We start from the raw sequence: 23,407 nt of genomic DNA, 5'->3' as shown, positions 1-23,407 counted from the left end.
ATCCTGCACTTAGGATTTTCTTTGCTTCTTCATTCATATCTTTTTCCTTTTCACGGTTGAGTTTCCTCTTTTTTTTGTGACTGGTCTAGCCTCCAGACAGATGAGTAGCCTATGACAGTGGAAAAAGGTTGGCATTCCTTGTTAGTACCTGGGCTATGGATTGTTCTATTTCCCTACTCATCTGACATCTGGGTTTAATGCACTGAGATGACTCTTGGTCGAGTAGGATGGGCTTCACATCTTTAGTGGGCTTCTCTTGGATCGATTTCGGCTTCTCCTACGTTGTTGTTCAGAGGGGTGCATACTACCAATTGTACTTTGGACTCTGCCACCTTCTTTCTTTTTGTAATCCTAAGACTTCCAGCATAACATTCGCTTATGGTCATCTGATTAGCCTTGGCAATGATAATTTTTCCATCCTCACTTGGAAACTTCATCGCCAAATGGGAATTCAAAATGATGGCCCCTAACTCGTTAAGTGACGGAGTCCTATCAATATATTATAAAAGGTTATGGCGTCGACTAGGAGTACTTGATCAGAATGGACTTTGAACACTTTTCATCTTCGAAAGTGGTTTAAAAATGCACATATCGTATAGTGTTTGTTGTCTCTCCTGCAAAACCTATGAGTTGCTCCAAGAATGGCTCAATCTAGATTTTTGGTATGCCTATTTGCTTAAAGGCCGACCAGTATAGGACACCAGTTGAGCTCCCATTATCTAGTAGAACTTTGCATACAAAGAAGTTTGCAACCTCTATCTTGACTACCATGGATCATTGTGACATCACTCTATCCCCTCGAAATCCTCATCTGTGGAAGTGATGGGGGGTAAGCTTCTTGTGACCCTCTTTTCAACTGCGATTAAGTTAACAAACTTAAGGCTGTGAACATAATGCTTGCATGCCAAGTTTGAACTTCCTATCCCTACGAATCCTTCAACTATTATGTTGATTACACCTCAAAGCCGAGTTTCGGGTAGGAGATTCTCGTTATGACGTTGTGTTTATGCTTCCTCGTGAGTCTTAATGTGTTCTAGGCTTCTATTTCTCTCCTTATCATTGTCCTAATTACGTGATGGGCCTTTGAAAAACTTTTGCAAATGCCCATTTTGGATCAACTTTTCTATTTTATCCATAAGGGTAGTACAATCTTTAGTGTTGTGATCAACGAGCCGGTGATATTAACAGTACTTGGACTCGTTTGCTCCAGGTGCAAGTCAATTCTTAGTTGAGACCTGGATTAACTTGTTACTACAAGCTTCCTCCAATACTCGACCTTGACTCTCTATCAGCAAAGTGTAGTCGCTGAATTTGGATTGAGGGGGCATGTTGGCTTTAGATTTTCCTAGACTATGGCTACTCTTGATCTTCACCTCTCGGCCTATTGGCTTCCTTGAAGATTTTCCACGCATTTTCTTTCTAAACTTGGTAATCTCTTCCATCTGAATGAATTTAACAGCCCTTGCTCCCAACATGTCCAATGTTGTAGGCAATTTCTTGCACAGACTATCCGAGTAGGGACCAAATTTCAATGCCATAATCATTGAAGGGAGTGTGACTTTTGGGCTCAAGTTTTGAATCAAAACTGAGACTGGTGAAAACCTTTCAATGAAATCGTGAAACGATCCTCCTTCTTCTTACCTAATGTTAATGAGTGCCACAACTGTTAGATGGTGTGGTATGCTCGTCACGTACTGAGCTCCAAATCGCACTATAAATGTTGCAAATGAGCCAATGGAATTTCTCGACAATCAAGTATACTAATGGAGCGCTACACCTTTCAACGTTGTAGGAAGCATTCGACACATGATCGCATCGTCATTAGTGAACAAATTCATCTGTGTGATGAATATGTCCACGTGTTTGTTTGGGTCTAAGAGTCCATCGTAATGATCGATGGTTAGCATCTTCCATCTAGTGGGAGTTGTGCCTCCATAATCCCGTCAACGAAGGGATGTAGTCAAGTCTTAGCATTTGCTTCTCTCTAGATTGGTTGCGTGATGGAGGGAGTCCCTTCACACCACATCATATCAGACACATTTGCCTTAGCTAGATGGGTCTGGTGGGTTGTCATTGCCACAACTGAGTTTGCATTTTTGTCCTCTTGAAACTTCAGATACTACTCTCTGAGAGAAACATTCTCCTTTTGAAGGTCTTCCATCTCTTGGGCATTTCTTTGCTTCAAGGAGTGTATCTGCTTTTGCAGGGCGATGATCAACGAGTGATCATCAAACTCTTGATGCAAGGGATTCACCACGTTTGTTAGGTTTCCCTTTTCATGGGCACCCATGGCAGGTATCCCCTTCATGATGGATTCTTGCTCATGTGGTCGCTTTCCTTGAATGATGGTGTTGGTTTATCACCGTTTGTTGCCATTGATGATGTAGTGGTTGAAGGGAAAGTTTTCCTCTGATCCCACAGTGAGCGTCAAATATTTTTACCAAATTTGATAGAACCTCCTCATAGTGGTGCAATATGTTTAAAATGAAAAAAAATTTAAAATGAGAAATGAGAAAAATTATTTTAACCTTTAAATTATCATTAAATCAATTGAGGAAAATAAATGTGATGTATTAAAAATTGAGATTTTAATCTTAGTCATTTTTTTTAATTATAATCTAGCAATTAAAATTAATTATTCTCATTCTAATTTTAAATTTCTTCTCATTTAAAATATTTTATTTATATATATATATATATATATATATATATATATATATATATATATATATATATATATATATATATATATATATCCGCTCAAATTGACATTACACCACTTCTCATAGGATATAGTCACCATCTGAAAATGACAACAACTGGGTTTTGAGGAACAATCAAGTATTTGGCTAAAATTTAATCCTGATTTAATAGTTTCTATCAATATTATCAACAATAAATTAATATTCCTATTTGCGCACTACAATTACATATTTAACACCTACAGTTTTTATTAATTAAATCATTTTGTTGATCGGACAATAATTATTAAATATAAAATAAATTGTGTCAAATACATATCAAAGTTAAAACTCAATTCATGACGATAAACATGTTCGCTAATGATCAAAACGTCTTAAACAGTAGTAATAATGTGTGGGTTAACATATAATAACTTATTTGTTGACGAGTAACGCAAATAGTTGGAATCTTGCATGTACGCAACAAAAAAGAAATAGGAATCTTGCATGTGAATGATAGCTACAATTGCTAAGATGTGACTAGATTTTGGCTCCTTTTTAGTTATGATCATGTGTAATTTTTCACGGGTTATAAAAGAATTGATGAAAAGTATAGTCCGTGTCATTATTATATAATAAAATCCATCCGTAGAAACTTGCTCCTTGCTCGAATGATCGACCAGCATGGTTCAGTGTTGATAATTTTTTTACAATAATGTTAAGGGGGCATAAATTCTTTATAAGGATGATATATAATAAGTCAAAGGTAGTAAGTAGATTATATTTTTAAAGCCACAAACATCATTCACATTACAGAATCTGATCTTATTCAAGTTAAATATGATTATCGTAAAAATGATAAAATTCTTCTTCTGAATAACTTAATTATGTAACTACATGTATACTTAGGAATCAAACTCAACTTAACTGAGAACCTAAAATTATTACATTTTTTTTTCGAACCTAGCTAACTTGAATTTACAGGTTAATCTAAGATTGTTTAAAATATATAATTTGTTATACTCTACAGAGATGAATCTATTAGTCTGGTTAAGAACTTTTAATGTAAAGTAAGTCTTTAATAGTTTCTAAGATCATGTTAAACATTTAAAAAGCTAAGACCACACATGTCTAAAAATAAAAATGTACATAACAGGGCAATGCATGCACAATCCCAGGCTTTACGTTTAGCAAACAAACTTGACTCATTTTAATGCAAAATTTCAACTATTTTACGTATCAGTACGAAAGCACTTGTCAGTAGATGTAGCTATCAATATCTGAGTGAATATTAGTCACGTATACTAAAAAAAACAACGAGAAAATGAGAATATTCGTAACGAAATGTGTATATTTTTACATGTCTTTTGAAAAAAAAAATAGGATGCAAGTTACATTTCCGAGAATATATAAATGAAAAGTTATACTTATTAATGCTATTTTCTTAAAAATATATATATTAATAAGTTCAGCATCAATGTCAAAACGAAAAAAAAATATATATACTTAGTTATTTTTTAGTTTTTGAAAAATTTTCTTAAATTTTTTTTTTTAATTTTATCAACTTAGTATTTAATAAAATATTTTAATACTAGATAATAACCTATAAATAGAAATATGTGTTAAACATTTGATATGATATTGTGGAATTTATATAATTTTATTTTAATCTTGACCATTCAAAATAAGATATAATGGTCAAACTTTATTTCTCTCACTCTAATATAAAAAAAACATTCTTACCATATATGTTTCCTAAATAAGGGCATATCTAGTGAGAGGATAATTTTTATATGAAAGTGAAAAGAATAAATTTAGATCATATATATAAATATAAATAAATGATCAAAATTTCATGTTGTGTGTATTTAAAAAATTATGAATTTTTTCTTATAAAAAACTCACATAACTTGGTGTGATTTATCTTGACTGTTCAAAGTAAGATTTATTGGTAAAACTTTATTCCCCTCATTCTCATATAAAAAAGGTCTCACTAATATGTTCCATATATATATAAGTGAATTATGCATGAGCTATTAATGTTAAACAGGTAAAGTTTGAACTTTGATTCATTTAAATAATGGAAATCAATCTCAAGCTTGAATTTGTTTATTTAATTAAACAAATAAACTTGCTCGAGCATTTAACAAGTCGAGTCAGTGGTAGATCTAGGATACAGGGCTAGTGGAGATAAATTATTTTAAATATATATATATATATATAAATTAAAGTAGGATAAAATATGTTTTATGCCTCTAAAATTTTCAAAGTTTAGTTATACTCTCTCTTAAATTATTTGCTAGCTTTTCGTCCCTCAATTTTGTAATGCACAATTTTGGTTTTCAAAATGTTATCTAAACCATTTTTGTCCCTCTATACAATGTTATCTAAACCATTTTGAGAAACTAAAATGATACATTACAAAATTAGCACACGAAAAAAGGACGAAAAAAAATTAGAAGGACTAAAACTGAACTTCAAATGTTTTATAAGAACCAAAAAGATATTTTACTCTCTAAAAGAGAATAAAATGTCAAACTGAATAAACATATAAGAAACAACATATATACCGTAAAAGAAAAAGAACAAAAAATATAAAAGAAAATAGTTAATAAGAGAAACAAAAATAATGACAAATAAAAAATGAAAAGCAGTGGGATCAAATTATAAAATTAGGGGGCAAAAAATCAACAAATATATTTTTACAATTTTCACACAGTTAGGGGTAGCTGCACCCCTGAATTGAATGTAGGTCTGCCATTAAGTTCATCTCGAGTAATACATAAATATTTTGACTCATTTAAACTCTTAACGTCAAGTATTTTTGTGCCAAGTTTTTTAAATATTTATCTTGGATAGTTTAAGATAATCTTAACTTACATCCTAATTTTAGGGTTAAATTTATAATTTATTCTTCAAAATATTATAAATTTCAGTTTTAGTTTCTTAAAAAAATATTCATTTTGAACAAAAACAGTACTTTTAATCTCTAATAAAAGATTAAAATTACATCACTTTTTATAAATGTATAGATTAAAAAGAAATAAAATATTTATAATAACTAAACAAAAGTTCATGATATTTGAAAGAACGAAAACATACTTATTGCTAATTTTAATTATGTTTGTTTTACATATATAAGTAGGATACTAGCTATTGTAATTAAGTTGATGATGTTATCTTATTAGGCCAAAAATGATAATTAAAAAAAAAACATTAATTTTTATTAAAAATTTGATAAGGTTTTTTATTTTGTGTTGATATTAATTTTAAATGTACAATATCTGTATTTTTTTTTTAAATTTGGTATATTTGCATATTCATGTCATGTCTTATATTATGTCTGTGTAAGCAAATAATTGGGTACAAGTGATTAATATGTAGAAGTTAAGGTTGGATCGTTCTGGTAATATTTGAGTTCGATCCTTAGCGGAAATAATTTTTTATCAAACTTTACTCACCTTTCGATTGAACTCTGAATTAGTCAGAACCTCTTTTTTCTGATAAACTGGAAGATTAAGACAAAAAAATATTATTTCTTGTGTTAGTTTCTACCAAGATAGAATATATAAGTGCAAACACCTCTCACTTTACAAGACAGTTTTATATGATTAAGTTAGACTTATAACCCACATTCTAAGTTAGTATCAAAATCTATTTTAGTGATTAATGTCAAACCTATTGTGCTACCTGCATATGTCTAGTCTTGAAAATTTCATTCTTAAGATGTCCAGTCCTTGGTGCAAGATGGTGTTAGAGAATCCACATCGACTAAAGATACATATGACCAAAGTCTACAGTATATAAGGGGGTAACCCTCAGTTAGGCTCAAATCCAAATTATAAGATGGTATCAAAGTGTTTGGCACGAAAATGTGTATTGGAAAAAATCTAAGTCCCACATTGGATAGAAATGGTGTTAATATATAAGTAGCGGACTACCTTCACTTTACATGTTGATTTTTTGGAGTTGAGTTAGGTCCAACTAAAATTCTAACACTACTAGAAAAATTGGATTTTAAGTCGGTTCTTATATCCATGTCACGACGGTTTTCAACCGTCATTAATGCCAACGTCGTAAAATGTATAAGTCATTTTACGACGGTTATGGGAACCGTCGTTGTAAGTTTTGAATACTACGACGATCAGAAATAATCGTCTTAGTATGTGCTAAATATTACAACGTTTCTTTTATAACCGTCTTAAAGTCTACAGATAATTTTGGGATATGAAAACGGTTACGATGACCGTCTTAGTAGGTGCGCATCATCTACGACGGTTATTGGAAAACCGTCTTAATTGTAACAATCATAATTTACATTTTAAGACGGTTTTTATGACCGTCTTAGATGACATGTCAAGACTGTATACTAAGACGTTTTATGGGAAACGTCTTTGTATGTTATGTCAATTTACGACGGTTATGGGAACCGTCTTTGTAGGTCTACATTATGTTGTCATTTTACGACATTTTCGGGAACCGTCTTTGTATGTCTAATTTTTTTTTTATTTTCTTCGTTTTATTGATGCATTTTTTTTTACATTGATCTCTGGTACCTATAAATTAAATCAGACCATGCAAATTAAATAATAGCATCAAATGAAATCTGAACAATAGCATCAAATGACATCCATCCTACATATATAAGTTCATGCAAATTGAATACCCTTTTTTGAATTAATGATTCTCTAATGTATCCAACATACAAAGTTGTAGCCATAATTGTTCTAATTCTTTGATGAAACCACAGGAAAAATGTACTTGTACATAATACAAATCAAATTTAGCAACTGCTTTTCCTAAGAGATAAAAAGTAAGTTGCCCATTTCTGTCGAACTGTTGTGATGGCCTCCACGTCTAACGATGAGCCATCAGAAAACCACTACAAAATTAACATTAGATAAAATTATTAGTAACTTAACAAATATTAACCAAAGTTACAATTGTAACTCCATGCATTATGTTTACCTTGTGCCAGTCATCCTTCAAATCGGCAGTCACGATGCACCACATCCAGTGCATGACATAATATCCGCACTCAAACCCTCTACTTTGCACATTAGTCTACATATAACATTTTTAATGGCTACTTAACATTCAACACTTAAAGATGTACAAACGGTTCATTACAAACAAGTACTGATTACCTTGGGTTCAACCCACCAAGGTGCACCTTGATTAGACATGCCTTCAAAAGAACTAGTTATTGTCTTCATTGCACTAGTTAAAAAAAATAGCATATATATGACAACCATTTTTGTTGTATATTTAACAACAATTACCAACTAAAGGATGCCATGATTTGTATATTTGAATAGAACCTGTTAATTGCGCCTTTGATGTTAATATCAGGCTTCTTCCTCAGAGAACAAAACCAAACGACCGTGTTTTCCCTTGGGTGGAGAACAAATAGTTGCCAATGTGCCCTGAATTGGACAATTATAATAACAAAATTGTACAACAACAACAAAAAAAACTTAAATTCGAAGAACAATTGAACTTACTGATGCAAGTAAGCTCCTTACAACTGCCTTTGTGATTCCTTGACCCATGTTTCAATGTATTGTTGGCATTGTTGACGTCTTTCCTTAGCATTTTGTATAGATTGAGGCTCCAGCAAACCATATAGTGACTGATCAGCTTTGCTTCTACCGCACTCATTCATAAATCTATTTGGAAGACAAGTCATGATTATTTTAAATGTTTTAGATATAATACATAGATCTTCTGCTCTGGATCAGCTCTGGATCTTCTGCTAACTTTTGCCACCGCTGATGAAGCCTATACAATAAATTACATAGATATAATACCAGAATAATTTCACCCAGCACAGCAGGAGAGGAAGTTATAAGCTATTATAATTATATAGTTATAAATATAAATGAAGGGTGCATGTGATAAACTGCAAATTTTTTGAGGTAATACATTAGCCATATTTTATGAAATAAAAAATTCATCACATGCACCCACTGAAGACCCAAAATCTAGTGAAAAGCTAAAAAAAGTAAGCAAAATTTGAATTACATACACTAAACAATATGAAACAATTGTAAATACATGCTTTTGGATAGGCTGAAAGATAGAAATCCAATATCATCATCTTTGTACTCAAAAGCTATAGTGGGATGGCTGATATTTTAATATTATAGTAGAATAACATTATTGTTCCCATTGTTTCTTCGTCTCATTTTTGTACTCAAAAGCTGTTCTCTTTATGTTCCCATTGTTTTTAGTTTACTCCTTAAATGGGTTAGAGATAAATAAAATAGTAAGTTGCCATCTGCAGTTCAAAACCTGTGAAAGCAAATAAGATGCAGCATAGAAATTTGACTTCTGGAACTTTCTTATTGAAATTTTCAAAACCATGGCATTGAACGAGAAATTAGGTTTGGGGAGAAATCGAACAAGACAGAGGATGATTTTGAAAGTGAAGTGAGGCTTGTGTGCAAAATGTTCCCTAATTTCTTAGTAAGAAGAACATTTAGGGGCAAGTGGTAACGAGAAAGAACAACTCACCAGTGACGACGACGTTGGGGTGATACTCCGGCAAAAGGCGACGAGGGAGCTCAGGCTACGGTTCCACGGCGACGGCGGGGGAGGTTCTTTGAACCTTTAAAAGGTTCACTTTGCAGCGGAAAGAAAGTGTTCACAGGGCAAGAGGTGCTGACAGCTTAGAAGCGAGACTAGGGTGAAGCGAGAGGTTCAGCGAGAGGTTCGTGTAAGGGTTCGAAAGGGTTTGAAGCGAGACTAGGGTGAAAGGGCAAGAGGTGCGAAAGGGTTACAAGCGAGAGGGTTAGAGAGAGTTCAGCGCGAAAGGGGAAAGAGGAGGAAGCGCGAAAGGATTTATTAACCCAAACAGATTAAGACGGTTTTCATATTAAACCCGTCGTAAATTTAATTGAAAAAGCACATTCTAAGGCGGCTTTAATAACCGTCTTAGATTTAATATCGTAAAATCCTATTATTTTTCAAATAATTACAAAAAAGCCACCGCACATCTTTTTAAGGCGATTCCCCAATAACCGTCGTAGTGTCCGTGTCGTAAAATGCCATTTTTCTAGTAGTGTAAGATGGTACCAAAACCTATCCTAGCGAGTATTGTTAGGGCACTCGGGCCACATGCTATTGGATCGTTATCCTACCGCCTGCTATCATACTAGTATCAAACCACCTATATATGTCTAGTATTGCAAAGTTCATGCGAGATGTCTAGTCTTTGGCGTGAAATGAGTGTTTGGTGATCCCTAAGCACAAGCTCGAGTCACTCACCATTGTGTGGTACTTACTTGCCACAATGAAATGACTACAATTGAATTTGAAGCATTTGTATAAACACGAACTTGACCCCCTAAACATCGCCTTCATTGTGGTTTGTTAACGACACCACAATGAGAAAATTCAATAGATCGAAATTGAGCAACAATAATCGGTGATGCCACTATGGGTTCTTGACATTGTGAAATGGGAGGGGAAGTTGGTCTTGGCTTTTCTTCTACCTTGCATCGTTCTTTGTTGGGGTTCCAAATGTGTTAAATAAAATTTTGCAAATCAATCCATATGATGATTTTATATGGGGACTAAATTGCAAAATCCAAATAAGTATATGAATTTTAATCTCATTTGTTGAATTTTTATCAATATATCTAATGATTAAAAATGATGGTCCACCAATAGACTAATTAAATTCTTGTCCACCTAAAAGCCAACCATCTTATAATGCAAGAAATAGATTTCATCAAAATAACAGATATCCCACAACATTTTCAAAATACACCCAAATTCCATTATTTACAAAATTCGTATGTTTTAAAATAAAGGCATAATAATTAATGAATTTCACTTATCTCGAATATAATGGTAGACACACTTTAGACCAAATAATCATTAGAATGAGCATTCATAACTAATTACAAATGCAATCTTGATATCACAAAGCAAATTGTTAAAGTGACACATATGATAAGGCCTTGTGTGAAGTACGTGAACATCACCATCACACCTTGCCGTTCAAGTGCCTCCAATAGGATATGTTCATGCCTTCCGGAGTTCGTTCACGAGAAACTATGATAGGAAAGGATCGACAGTGTGCATGATGGTAGAGGTGGTTGATACCACCAGCTACAAGTGGATTTGATGAAGGTAGGAGATAAAGGTTGTTAACAACGTTCGTGAAACTTGGTGGTGATATTCTAGAAATAAAAGATTTACTACTTAATACATTTTTTTTTACATCATAGTAATTAAATTACATTTAATTTTCAATTAGAAATAAAAGATTTATATTGATAGCACATGCCATCGGTTAAAATGTGGGTATTCAATAGGTAGATTTATAAGCATTTCTAAGTCTTTCTCATTTTAAAATATCGTAGTTAAAACAAAATATTTAAAAAAAAGTTAAAACAAAATAAAATATCTTGAATATAAAAAAGATATTATTCAGCCCCTTGTTTATTTTCATTAATTCTCTTAAAACATTTTTCTTTTCTTCCCGTCCTTACATTCTGAGCAAAATACAAATTTACATTGGCATGCCAATCAAACTCAATCGATCAAATCACAAAATAAAAAAATCAATTATTAGAAATTGAAAAAGCGTCTCTCAAAAAAGAAATTAAAATACCATGATCATTTTAATATATAATATGCTTTTATTACAAATTTTTAAAGAATAAAATTTAAATATTTTGATTTCAATTGTATTTGGTATAAATTATAGATATTCTATGTTTCCCTCAGGCTTTTGATATAGGTATTGTTTTTTTTATCTCTAAAAATCATGTTTCCATGAAAATGATGTTCCCCACTAATGTTATAAATATGTTTGGTATGTTTGAGATCTTCTTGAAAATGAAAGATACAATTTTTTAAAAAAACTCTCTTTTCATGGGAATCTTAAATTATATAATTACCACCCATTTCATGGAAAATTTTTAGATATAACTTTAATTTTAAAAAAATATTTTTGGAAATGTTAAATTCTTGGGAATAATTGCACCAAATACAAATATTTATAACCTAAAGTTCCTGAAAAGCTTAGGCTATATTTAGATTGATGGGAAATGGTGAAGTGAAATGAAATGGATGAAAAAATTGGGGTATATATTTTATAAAAATAAAAATAGATCAAGATAGAAGGGATGATATCCCCCTTCAATTTGGGATAGGTGACTCAACAATTTTTTTTTTAAAATATAATAATCTTATTTTAACTTGCTAAGAAAACATGATTTTAACAAGGGATAATATTGAATCTAAAGTCATAAGTTATTTCATTCTACCTTTTCTTCCAAACAACCAAATGAAAAGTACATTCCAGTCCATTATAAAATATGTAAATAATAAAATAACATTTTTAATCTATCTTATTTTAATTCATTGTATTCATATTTAGTTTACTAGCTTACTTAATTCTCTCCCATCAATCTAAAGGTTAAAATTGAGGCATTCGAACAACACTGAATGGACACTAAACGTAGATATCTTTTTTAGCAAAAATTTGAATTTAATTCATGATATTGTGAGAGACTAATCTTTTTCCTTACATTCTCTAAATATTTAACACGTACAATTGATTATATAAACTAAAATTAAGTAGAAATACCAATTCATGTAATTTAATTAATAATTAATGATTCGCTAATTTAACTAACCATGCATTTAGTTTTTCCTATTGTTTTGTAATTTCATACTCAGATCTAAATTTAATTCAAATAATAAATTATTAATATGTTAAAATTAAGATTGAATTATTTAAATAATACTTAAGTTTAATTTAAATAATTCTTGATCCGACTTTAGTTATTTCACTTAAAATTTGTAAGAATTTCTTTCTCACACGGTGAATTAGATGGTTAAAACAAAAAAAAATTGAATTCAAAATTAAAACACCCAAAATTTAACTCACCCTACAGAATTCATTTGTTTGGATAAACATATCCAAGAAAACGAAACAAAATAAACCTTGAATTAATCTTTTAATTACAACAATGGAAACAAACAAGAATGCATCCAATTATTTCCACTATTCGAACCTATCTCCTTCCACTGTTCCACAGCTTCAAGCACTGAGAGAGAGAGAGAGAGAGAGAGAAGCAAGCAAAACAACAAAAACAGCAAGTGAGAAAGAAAAATGGGAATTCAATATTTTGAATCCCGTGACCCCAAGGCGCAAAACAGTAATTTCCCAATATTACCACATGCTGGTCCATTGTAGCGGGAACTAACACACACTTTCTCTCTCCTGCCACTGTGAGTAGTGGAACCTCAATTCTGTGAGAAGGTGACTGGATAACACCACCATGCATTTCCCCAAAAGCCTTTTTTTATTTTTTCCTTTCTTTTGTGTTTGTGTTGTGTTCTTCCCATAAAGCCCCTCTTTTTTCCCTTGCAAGCGTCGGCAGTTTCTTTTGTAGGATTGTGAGGAACAAGACCACAAATAAGGAACTCACAATAGAGTGGAATTTGAAGGGCCCCTCTCTCACTCAACCCTGTCAAAGGTGTCAAGCACATTCTTTTGTTTGTATTTTGTGAGCAAAGGGTGGTGTGGTGGTGCTTCTTGTGGTTGGTGTTGGGGTGCGCAGGATAATCGGCAAAGTAAGGTGAAGGTTAGGGAGAGAAAGAATCAAATCAAACAAACAACCCCATTTAAAAAAAATATATATAGAAAGAGAAAAAATATATAAAGAAGATTGTTCTTTTTATTAACAACAACCCACCATAGTTTTAAGGCCATTTAATTGGTTCTTATTGTGTTTGTGAGTGTGCTATAAATCCTTCGTGGTTTTTGGTGACCCTTTGGGTTCTATAGTGAGTCCAAGGTAACCCACTTTGGATTGGAAGGTTGTCGCAATGGGGAAGGTTGTGTTGTTGTTTCTTTGCATGGTGTTGGTGGTGGTGTCTTTGGCTTGTGCTGATTCAATTGAGAAGCTTGAGGTTCAGAAGCACTTGAAGAACTTGAATAGACCTCCTGTTAGGTCCATCAAGGTAGAAAGAGGGATAGAGAGAGAAAGAGAGTTTTTCTTTCTTTCTCTTAATTTCTGCTATGACTTTTATTTCTCTTTAGCTTTTGCCGTTTATGATATCTCTTTCTTTTGCCTCTTCCACTTTTTCACTGATGGCTTAACTGTTTTTCTAATTGGTGTTTGCAACAATGGACCTTTTTGGGGGTGAAAGGAACTTTAATCCCGGATGTTCATGTTGTCTCACTTGGGGGTCTTTCTTTTAGTCTCTTTCACTTGTTCTTGAATTTAGAGCAGAACCTTAATGTGCTTTTTAGTGTTACCTTTTCTGGATTTTGCTAGGAGTTGTAGTGTAATTGGTTTGGTTCTTTGGATTTTGGGGGCATACTTGAGCATAGTTTTTTTTTTTGCAAGTATCTAATTTGCATTTGTGTTGTTGTGAGAGCAGAGTCCTGATGGAGATGTTATTGACTGTATCCATGTCTCTCACCAGCCAGCTTTTGATCACCCTGACCTCAAAAATCACAAGATTCAGGTGAAGAATTTTACTTTTCTTATCTAGTGCTTTTTCTTTTGTTCTTGTTTTTATATAATTCAAAATTCTTAATCTGGTTAGCTCTCATTTTTGTTTTTCTCTTTACTTTATTTGGTTCAAACATTAATTTCAAAATTCAAACAATCATATGCCTTGGTGATGCAGATGAAACCAAATTTCCATCCAGAAGGTCACCCTTTTGGAGAAAGCAAAGTCTCTTCAAATTCCAAGCCAATTACTCAGCCGTGGCACCAAAATGGGAGGTGCCCTGATGGAACAATTCCGGTCCGAAGGACGAAAAAGGATGACATGTTAAGGGCAAGCTCTGTTCAGCATTTTGGAAAGAAGAAGGATAGGAGCTTCCCTCAGCCAAAACCTGCAAAACCTCTACCTGACATCATCAGTCAGAGTGGCCACCAGGTATTGCCACTACCATGATAATACTAATAATACTGCAAAACCTCTCAAGTGAGAGGTCTTTGGTTCAAATCTTGTAAAAGAAAATTCTTCGAGAGGGGTGAATTGGTACAAGACCGGACTGGACACCTCCGAAGGAAGAAGCTGGAGAATATGCTAAAAAAATAAAAAGCTAGTTCAATTTACTACTGATTTCTAAGAAAATTAATCTCATTTCTCATGAAAAAAGAAAAACCTGTTTATTACCATATTAGACCTCTTTTTAATGCTAAAGAAAAAAGAAAAAGATAAAAGCTGTTTATTTATCTATTTATCTATGCTGATTTTGTGTATTTTTCTTTATTCCTTTGATCTTTTTGGAGCATTTAGCATGCCATAGCGTATGTGGAGGGAGATAAGTATTATGGAGCCAAGGCAACCATAAACGTCTGGGACCCAAAAATTCAACAGCCCAATGAATTTAGCCTTTCTCAAATGTGGATTTTGGGTGGCTCTTTTGGTCAAGATCTCAACAGCATTGAAGCAGGTTGGCAGGTATTATTAAAAAAAATTCTCCATTGTCATCTTCTGTCTGCAAATATTTTGAAATTCAGCATCCTCATAAAGATAAGGTTTATCACTTTCCTTCTAATTTCCCATTTCCTGTTTTTCTATTCTGTTAATTAGGTCAGCCCTGATTTGTATGGAGACAACAATACTAGACTCTTCACTTATTGGACAGTGAGTCACCAATTCAACAAGCACCCTATATTTGTCCTCTCTTCTAATTTTTCTTTTTTTTTTTTCAATTTCTTATTCATTTCATGCAATTGTTTCACTACCATGACAGAGTGATGCATATCAAGCTACTGGTTGTTATAATCTCCTTTGCTCTGGCTTTATTCAAATTAACAGTGATATAGCCCTGGGAGCAAGCATCTCCCCACTTTCTAAGTATAGCTCTTCCCAATATGATATCAGCATCCTGGTCTGGAAGGTACATTTTTTATTTATTTATTTCCATTTTATATATTATCTCTTGATATTGGACATTCTGGCATGAAAATATGCCCAGCACTTAACAAACACTACCATAATGCACCATTAATATATTAACACCACTGTTTTGTGCAGACCACACTAGTTAATTATAAATCAAGAGAATCTCTGACACTAACATTTCATTATACGTGAATGCTGCATTATTTTTTAGGGTCCATGAATTTATTAATATGGAACAATGCCATCTGATGTTGTCTATTATGGAAAACCAATATGTATGTAGGACCCCAAAGAGGGTAACTGGTGGATGCAGTTTGGGAATGACCATGTTATGGGATACTGGCCGGCTCCTCTATTCTCGTACCTCTCTGACAGCGCGTCAATGATTGAGTGGGGGGGAGAGGTTGTGAACTCTGAGTCCGACGGCCAACACACCTCGACTCAAATGGGGAGTGGCCATTTCCCTGAGGAGGGTTTTGGCAAGGCTAGTTACTTCAAGAACATTCAGATTGTTGATGGTGACAACAAGCTTAGAGCTCCAAAAGACCTTGGCACTTACACTGAGCAAGATAGCTGCTACAATGTCCAAACTGGTAGTGCTGGAGATTGGGGTAGCTACTTCTACTATGGTGGTCCTGGTAGAAACCCAAATTGCCCTTGATCATTCATGTTAATCAAACAAAGCTGAAAAAAAAAAAAAACAAAAAAAGGTGTTATTTTTATCTAGTGTAGTTATTTTAGTAACTTTGTGGTACCACTTAGCTTTGTGGTGTATAATGAAGCTCCTAGTCTCTTTGAAGTCTCCAAAAAATTGTTGGAGAAAAGGGGTGGTGGGTTTCTTTCTTAGATTTACAAGAAACAAGTTTCTTAATTGGTTTTCCCTGTTTATATTATATATATTTGTTGTTTTTGTTTGCTCCTCTCTCTGGAGCTGTGAAGGTTGAGGTGTGAATGTGAACAGAATATTCTATTATGGAACAAGGAGACTGTATTTTTTATATTTTGCTACCATGTTTTGATTAGTGAAAAGCTGTCTTAATAAGGACATTTGTTTTTGTTTATGCTCTTGCTTGTGACCTTAGTGGGCGGCCTTTTCAATTGAAGAAAGTAATGGTTTAAAGAAAAAAATGAGGTGCATGCACATGTGATTATACAGGTCAAGGCCAGTCAATAAGTTACTTCACATCTTTGGAATATACTTGTCATTTAATCACAGATTGTCATATAGTTCAATATTATTGACTTCTAATTAATTGGAATAATTGTTTTAAGAGTTTAATGACCGATTGACTATGTACTAGTGGATTGGCAATTAATCAGAAATCATAAATTTTTTAAGATATTTATGATAAAAGTTAACAAAATTAACCATATAATTAATTTATTAATAGTGTGAAATTTTTATGCTAACGAAGGCCCAAAAGTAAACTCTTAAAAATAACATTATCCATGAATATAGAAGAACTTGAAAAAAGAAAAAGATGTGCACAAAAGTGCGTCATCGACTTATTGTAATGCTGATACGATGGACCCATGAGAGATTGAATGGTGTGTTAGTGTGCCAAGCTAACATTTTCTTTCATAAAAGCCTCCGTTATGGTTGGTTATACGCCCACCTCTCCTTTATCACTTGGTCTTAATTATTCATACTCATATTTCTTTGTGGCTTTAAGAAAGCAACATTGTAAACGTATTAGGGGAAAAAGCTTGATGACTTTATGTACTATAGAGTATAATATTCATATATAGTCATTGTAAAATAAAATTTTATACTTTCAAGCGATTAACATTTGGTCTAGATATGGTTTTAAAAGTAATAATTATAAAATTAAAAAAAATTTCAATTATACGATAATTCATCATTAAATGACTGATTTTTTTTATAATTTCAGTATATTTCAATTATATATATATATATATATATATATATATATATTTATATATATATATATATATATATATATATATATATATATTTGAATAATTTAGATTAGTCATGTTCTAAAAGTATCTGCCGGCTTAATGTAGAGGAAACTAGGAAGCCGATGCCTTTCAAGTTCCATCCCAATTTTTTCCATTAATCAAAAAATTATATTATTATTTAGTAATTAAAACGAATATATACTCAATGTTATGTCTATCAGTTTTGAAAAGCATGGGCTCTTAAATTCAATCATTATGGCTTTTTGTTGTATGCTTTAAAAAATAACACTCAACCCCATGTTTGGTTAAAATAAGGTAAAATGACATAATTATCAATATAATAACTTGAATTGAAATACGTCATTCGTGCTTCTTCTTTTTTTTGTTGTTGAAGTTCTTGTTTTTTTAAACTGGTTGTTAAAGTTCTTGTTAACTCCCGCTAATTATGTTTGTGCTTTACATGAAGGAGAAAATCAGAAAAGGTACTTTCCTTCAATTAGGTTTGATAGCTTTATAAAAAGATTCGAGCTTTTCCTTTCTCTTAAAAAATAATGATATTGCAATTTGAAAGAGAAAAGATATGAAAGTTCCTATCACTTGTTAGGAGGAGGACTTGGTGTAACTAATTATAACAATAATTACAAAATTAATCTCATCACAATGCCAACAGAAAATTTCCTATCAAAGACAGTGCGAAAGAAAGTAACCTTGATCCTACAATTAAAATAAATACTCATGATTAAATTTAAACAAAATTATTTCAATCATTTGTATATAGTTAATAGTTAAGATTAATTCATAGCTTATGTTTTTACGGAGTAAGATGTTGCAGTTTTGAACAGTTCAGGATTTCCATAATGATTAGTCGAAGAAGTTCTAGAGAGGTATGTATTCTTTAGACAAATGTATCAGGTGTTGCTTCTTCATCGACTCATGATTTGGTTTATGTTAACTAAATGATATTTGTAAGGAACTTTCCATCTAATAATAGATTTTAAGAATAGATTATGCAATAATATGAAAAGTTATTAAATTATGCAATAATTTTTTTTGGCTATATTTAAATTATGTAATAGTTAGTGTAATTTACAATGATGTAACGTAATTGATCCCTACCATGCATTCCTTCGATGCCTCTTACTTGGTTTGGTAGAAAAAAGAAGAACGAAAGAGAAGGGTCTCCTTATTTGTTTAGCAAAGACCAAAAGAAAATAATAAGATATTATTATTAATGGGAAAAATAGGGATAAATGAAATCTCAAGCATAATTTTGTCAGTACACTTTAAACATTATAAACTACTTTCTATTCCTATTAAATTTTCCTTCAATGTTAGAGAAAAAATAAAAATGGAAGGAGTTGTTTAACTCCAACGTTTACTCCTCTCTTCTTTAGATTTCGGAATTAAAAAGATCTCTTTTAATTTAGTTTTTTTTTTACAAAAGAGAATATATATATATATATATATATATATATATATATATATATATATATATATATATATATATATATATATATATATGCTTGGGCACACAAGAAGTGCTTAAAGGGTTACACAATGTTGATGCGGAAGTCCCACATCGGTGGACTCTCATTTTGTGCCTTCCGTTTTTGTTATAAAATCAAGGCTTGTGGTCCCACTTCCATATCTCAAACTTTCTGGTCTCTATATCTTTTTTCTGCTTATTTGTATATCCTTCTTCTAGTTCTTTTGATAATTAGCTGTTAGTTGTAATTTTTTCCCCTTAATAAAATTTCTTTTCTTGTATATTATGATTTTTGTAGATGTTTCTTTTTCATCTCTTATTTTAATTGAGTTATTATTTTATTACTTTAGTGCCCAACACACATATAAGGCACTAGGCAACAAGCAATTTAAACACCATGCATCTTAGAATATACAAAAGAGAATGCATATGCCAAGATACAAGGCCTAAAAAAGACCTGCAGACCAGCACCATAAAATAAAAAACACCAACATCATATAGTCATGATAAACGCCAAAACAGATCCAAAGCCAACCAAAATAAAGAAAGTAAATACATGCAGAGCGAAGAGTATCTAGTGCTAGTTCTTCGCACATATTAGTGGTCTCCTCGGGGATTTGCTAAGGCTAGAGATGCAGAGTAAAGGATTTGATTCCCAGTCATGAAAACTGCACAAGAAATTCTGCTCCTTACCTTTAAGCCAACTCCATGAGAATAATTTGATATGATCCACCAGTGAGAGCAAATCAGAACTTTTAATATTAAATACTACTCCATTCCTATGCTTCCAAGTAGACCAAATCGTTGCCACCCAAATTGCTCACCAAGCTCTTTGAATTATCTTACCACATCTCTTAGCACAATGATGCCAAAAGTGGAGAGTAGGATTCGAAGGTAGGACTGTTAACATACCTTCCCATTTATATATGTTGAGTCAAACAACATAGGAAAATTTATTTCTCCGGAAGCATATGTTCTATATATGTATGCATGTCTCCCTAGTCCTTATACACACATACACCTATATATGTGTGTGAGTAAATTCTATTGCAAAATAATTCATTAGCTACTTTGTAATTAAAGGTCTATAAAGTCCTAGAAAGAAGGTGTCCATTCAAGTGAGATTATACGTCAATTCAAAACCATGTTGTGTTTTTTCTTTGGAAGAAACAGTGATATAGTAATGGTGTTTGAGAAGAAGATTTGAGATTGGAAGAACACCATATAATGTGTAATTTAAAAGGCTTTAAAAGGTTGGTGCGAGTTACATTTAGGAGTCCATTTCTCATAATCGCTCCAATAATGTTTTTCATGTTGAGTTAGGTAAAGGCCACACATAGGAAAACCCTTTACCCCAAGTGTTAAGTTTTTCAAGTCAAAGCACGCATTCATGCCACATGTGAGCTGTCCATCAATACATAAATGGTGGAATAATTAGTTGATGTCCCATTGGACAAGTTTGTCAAACATATCCAAGTTAGGAACACCAATTATGCTCAAAGGCAAAAGGCATAGCAAGGGCACTTAGATTTTATAACCTGCCTAACACGTATTTCTATGAGTTGGAGTCAACCACAAATATGGTATGTGCCTATATATGGTGACAAACCAAAATCAAAACTAGTGGGCAATAGGACTAATCAAACAAAACGTAAACAAGGTGTAACTTATTTGGGTTGGGAAGAGGGGCAATCGGATTTGGAAAAGTACTCTTAGAATAAACAAATTGGTAAACAAACACATTTTTTCCCATTAATAACACTTGTTTTAAGAACCTTTTAAACAAAAAATTTCTTGTTCCAATGCATCAAACTTGAAAGAAATATACTTTTGACATACTTTTTATACTATTAATTAATTAAAAATTATTTTAAATATAATTTTTAAATGATTATTATAAAAATTAATAACATGCATGAAAATTTATAATCAGATGACATACTAATTTTTTTACATTGTTAACTCATTCTAATTAAATTTATATAATTATGTTTTTCCATGAATTCATCATTTCTTTTTGCTATTCACGTTATTTATTGGCTATGGTAACAATTTATTTTTTACTCTCTTAAGTGAGATTTTGGTTGACAGTATTTTTATCAACTATGTAGGGTGTGTTTGTAAAACGTTGAAATTTCATTCAATGTGAATCCATTAAAATTCTTGAAACATGTGAGGTAGATGCCCAAATTGGTAAAAAAAACAATTTTTTTCCCATTAAAAACACTTGTTTTCCGAACCTTTTAAACAATAATATTTCTTGTTCCAATGCATCAAACTTGAAAGTAAGAGAATGACAGTATATTGATATTAACCCGAATTTAGATTGATTTGAATGGTTTTCAAACATACTCTTAAGTTGTACGATTCCATTTTATTCATCACTGAATTTTAAGACAAGTGGATCGTTAGATTTTTCATATCACTCCACTCTTTTTATTTGTTTTTTTATTTAGTTTGAATACTGTTATTGGCATCCAAATAACTCGAACACTATCCTTCACATAGATAGCAAAATAACATTTGTGAACTTTAAATAAAAGGTGCCTCAGGTGGCTCTACAATCAATATAGATCGGAAACAACATTCAGGAAACAAATTAAAAACAAAAGGATGGACTTAGTAAAGAAATCCACGTAGGTGGATTCCTGATTATTACAGAATATGTTATACTCCAATACATATGTAGCAGAAAAATGTTCAGCATGATCTGCAGCACCCTCCAATTTCAAGTTTCAACCCACCCTGCAAAAAGTGTAGCAAATAATTAAAGTAAAATTAAAAACGCATAATTAATTTTAAGTCAGTTAAAACAATAAAAAATTACAAATAGTTAAGCAAAATATGAAAAGAACACAATATGTAAGGCCAGTAATTGTTAACAAAACTCTTTTCAACACATTTTTTATTATCAGTTAAATTTTAAAAAAATCATATAATTATAATTATATAGATTTCACTACTTATTTAATGAGTTCTACGTATGATTTTATAAATTTCAATAAACTTTAGTAATACTAATTGTGTTGAAAAAAGAAATTATTCAGTAGTTTTGAATTACTATGCGTCTATAGTTTCAACTTATCTCTATGTACACGTGTATTCTAAGTTTTTTAGTCTACCAAAAAGAATAAGAAACACATTTATGTGTCATGTAAATATTAGTTGGGACCTTAATATTCCTGGACCATCTAATAATTTTTAATTGAAAAGAGTGTATGAGAAAGTGTTCTTAATTAATGTTCCTTATGTGAAGGGCATATGAATGTTACTTGGAACAATCAGCATTGGGAGAGATAGCCACAGGAAGGGTTATTCCACAGTTCCCTGGAAGAGCCTGAGCCAACTGTGAGTTAATGTTGATACTCTTGGAAGTGGATTTGATGCAGTTACAAGCAGCCTTCTTGTCCTCTGAGGTTGTTGCAGCAGAGGCAAGAGCCTTAGCTCCTGAGCAACAAGCAGCTGGTGGCTGTCCACTGCCACTCACCAAGTAGCTCACACATGGCCTCAAGTCCTTGATCACATCACTACATGAAATTGCAGCCTCTGAAGTTGACGCAAGAAGAAGGATCAGAAGCACAAGGGTAGCTAATGCTCCTGAAGATTTCATGGTTGCTGAAAGGAGGTGATAATGATGATGATGTTGGTATGAATTTAATCTTGTTCTTTTTCATCATTTATAGGAGTTTGAACGAAGCTAAAATCTGCAAGTAAGGATGGATTTGGTTAATATGATTTGATGAAATGAGTGCAAGAAAGAAAAAACTTGTTATTTTAAGTTTTCTCTTGTTTTTGTCAAATTCATGGTTAGGTGGAAGTGGTGAATAAGGGGTTTTTCAGTTTCACCAAGTAAAACTCTTATGCGAAAGTTCATTAGAGCAAAGTGTTATTTTCTTACTATGTTAACTACTCATGCAAGAATTTGATCACTTAACCTGCTTTAAAAAAACTATTAATTGTGATGGAAGTAAACCTTGTCAGTGGTGTCTCTCTTACATCTTTGTTGCTAGCAGTGACAGCTTCTCTATTAAGGGACAAAACCATGAGCAATTGTTAGCACCGGATGATTATCTGGCTCTGAATTATGTTTTAATTGGCAGCAGCAATAGGCCCCTCAATTGGATCTCTCAACCATACATTATATAATATTCATAATTTATATTATTTTGTCTCAGAGGGTCTTGCTATCACCAGTTATTGCTTTTGATGGATTCATTTGCTTGGCTGTTCACCATTTCCACAATTATTGCCAATTTTTTGACTGATTGAAACCCATCACACTTTTTTAAGGTTGTGTCCTCTTATTATTATTATTATTATATGTTCATTTTTCCTTGAATATATTCTCATCTATCACTAGTCACAAGTACTGTTTGATGTTCAAGTAGTCTCAAGCATTATCATTAAAAGCTATGTGACTGAT

General features: G+C 32.3%; 2 protein-coding genes across 2 annotated transcripts; one reads left to right on the top strand and one right to left on the bottom strand.

Moving 5' to 3' along the window:
* Positions 1-13,378: 13,378 nt before the first annotated feature.
* Positions 13,379-16,276, top strand: LOC100813504 (uncharacterized). The gene is given in 7 exon segments (NM_001254363.1): positions 13,379-13,667; positions 14,091-14,177; positions 14,343-14,597; positions 14,964-15,128; positions 15,261-15,314; positions 15,424-15,570; positions 15,859-16,276. Coding segments are annotated over 7 exon segments (1,221 nt in total). The 5' UTR covers positions 13,379-13,532; the 3' UTR covers positions 16,237-16,276.
* A 5,190-nt stretch (positions 16,277-21,466) lies between these two features.
* On the bottom strand, positions 21,467-23,095 carry LOC100814571 (non-specific lipid-transfer protein 8). Its single transcript, XM_003546796.5, has 3 exons — positions 22,958-23,095; positions 22,257-22,688; positions 21,467-21,729 (listed from the first exon to the last, which is right to left on the bottom strand). Exons 2-3 carry the CDS (start codon positions 22,592-22,594, stop codon positions 21,720-21,722), a joined length of 348 nt encoding a protein of 115 aa, XP_003546844.2. The 5' UTR covers positions 22,595-22,688; positions 22,958-23,095; the 3' UTR covers positions 21,467-21,719.
* Between the last annotated feature and the right edge of the window lie 312 nt (positions 23,096-23,407).

This window comes from Glycine max, chromosome 15, assembly GCF_000004515.6.
Source record: "Glycine max cultivar Williams 82 chromosome 15, Glycine_max_v4.0, whole genome shotgun sequence".
In the NCBI taxonomy this organism is placed as follows: domain Eukaryota; kingdom Viridiplantae; phylum Streptophyta; class Magnoliopsida; order Fabales; family Fabaceae; genus Glycine; species Glycine max.
This window is presented reverse-complemented; position numbering and strand designations above follow the sequence as displayed.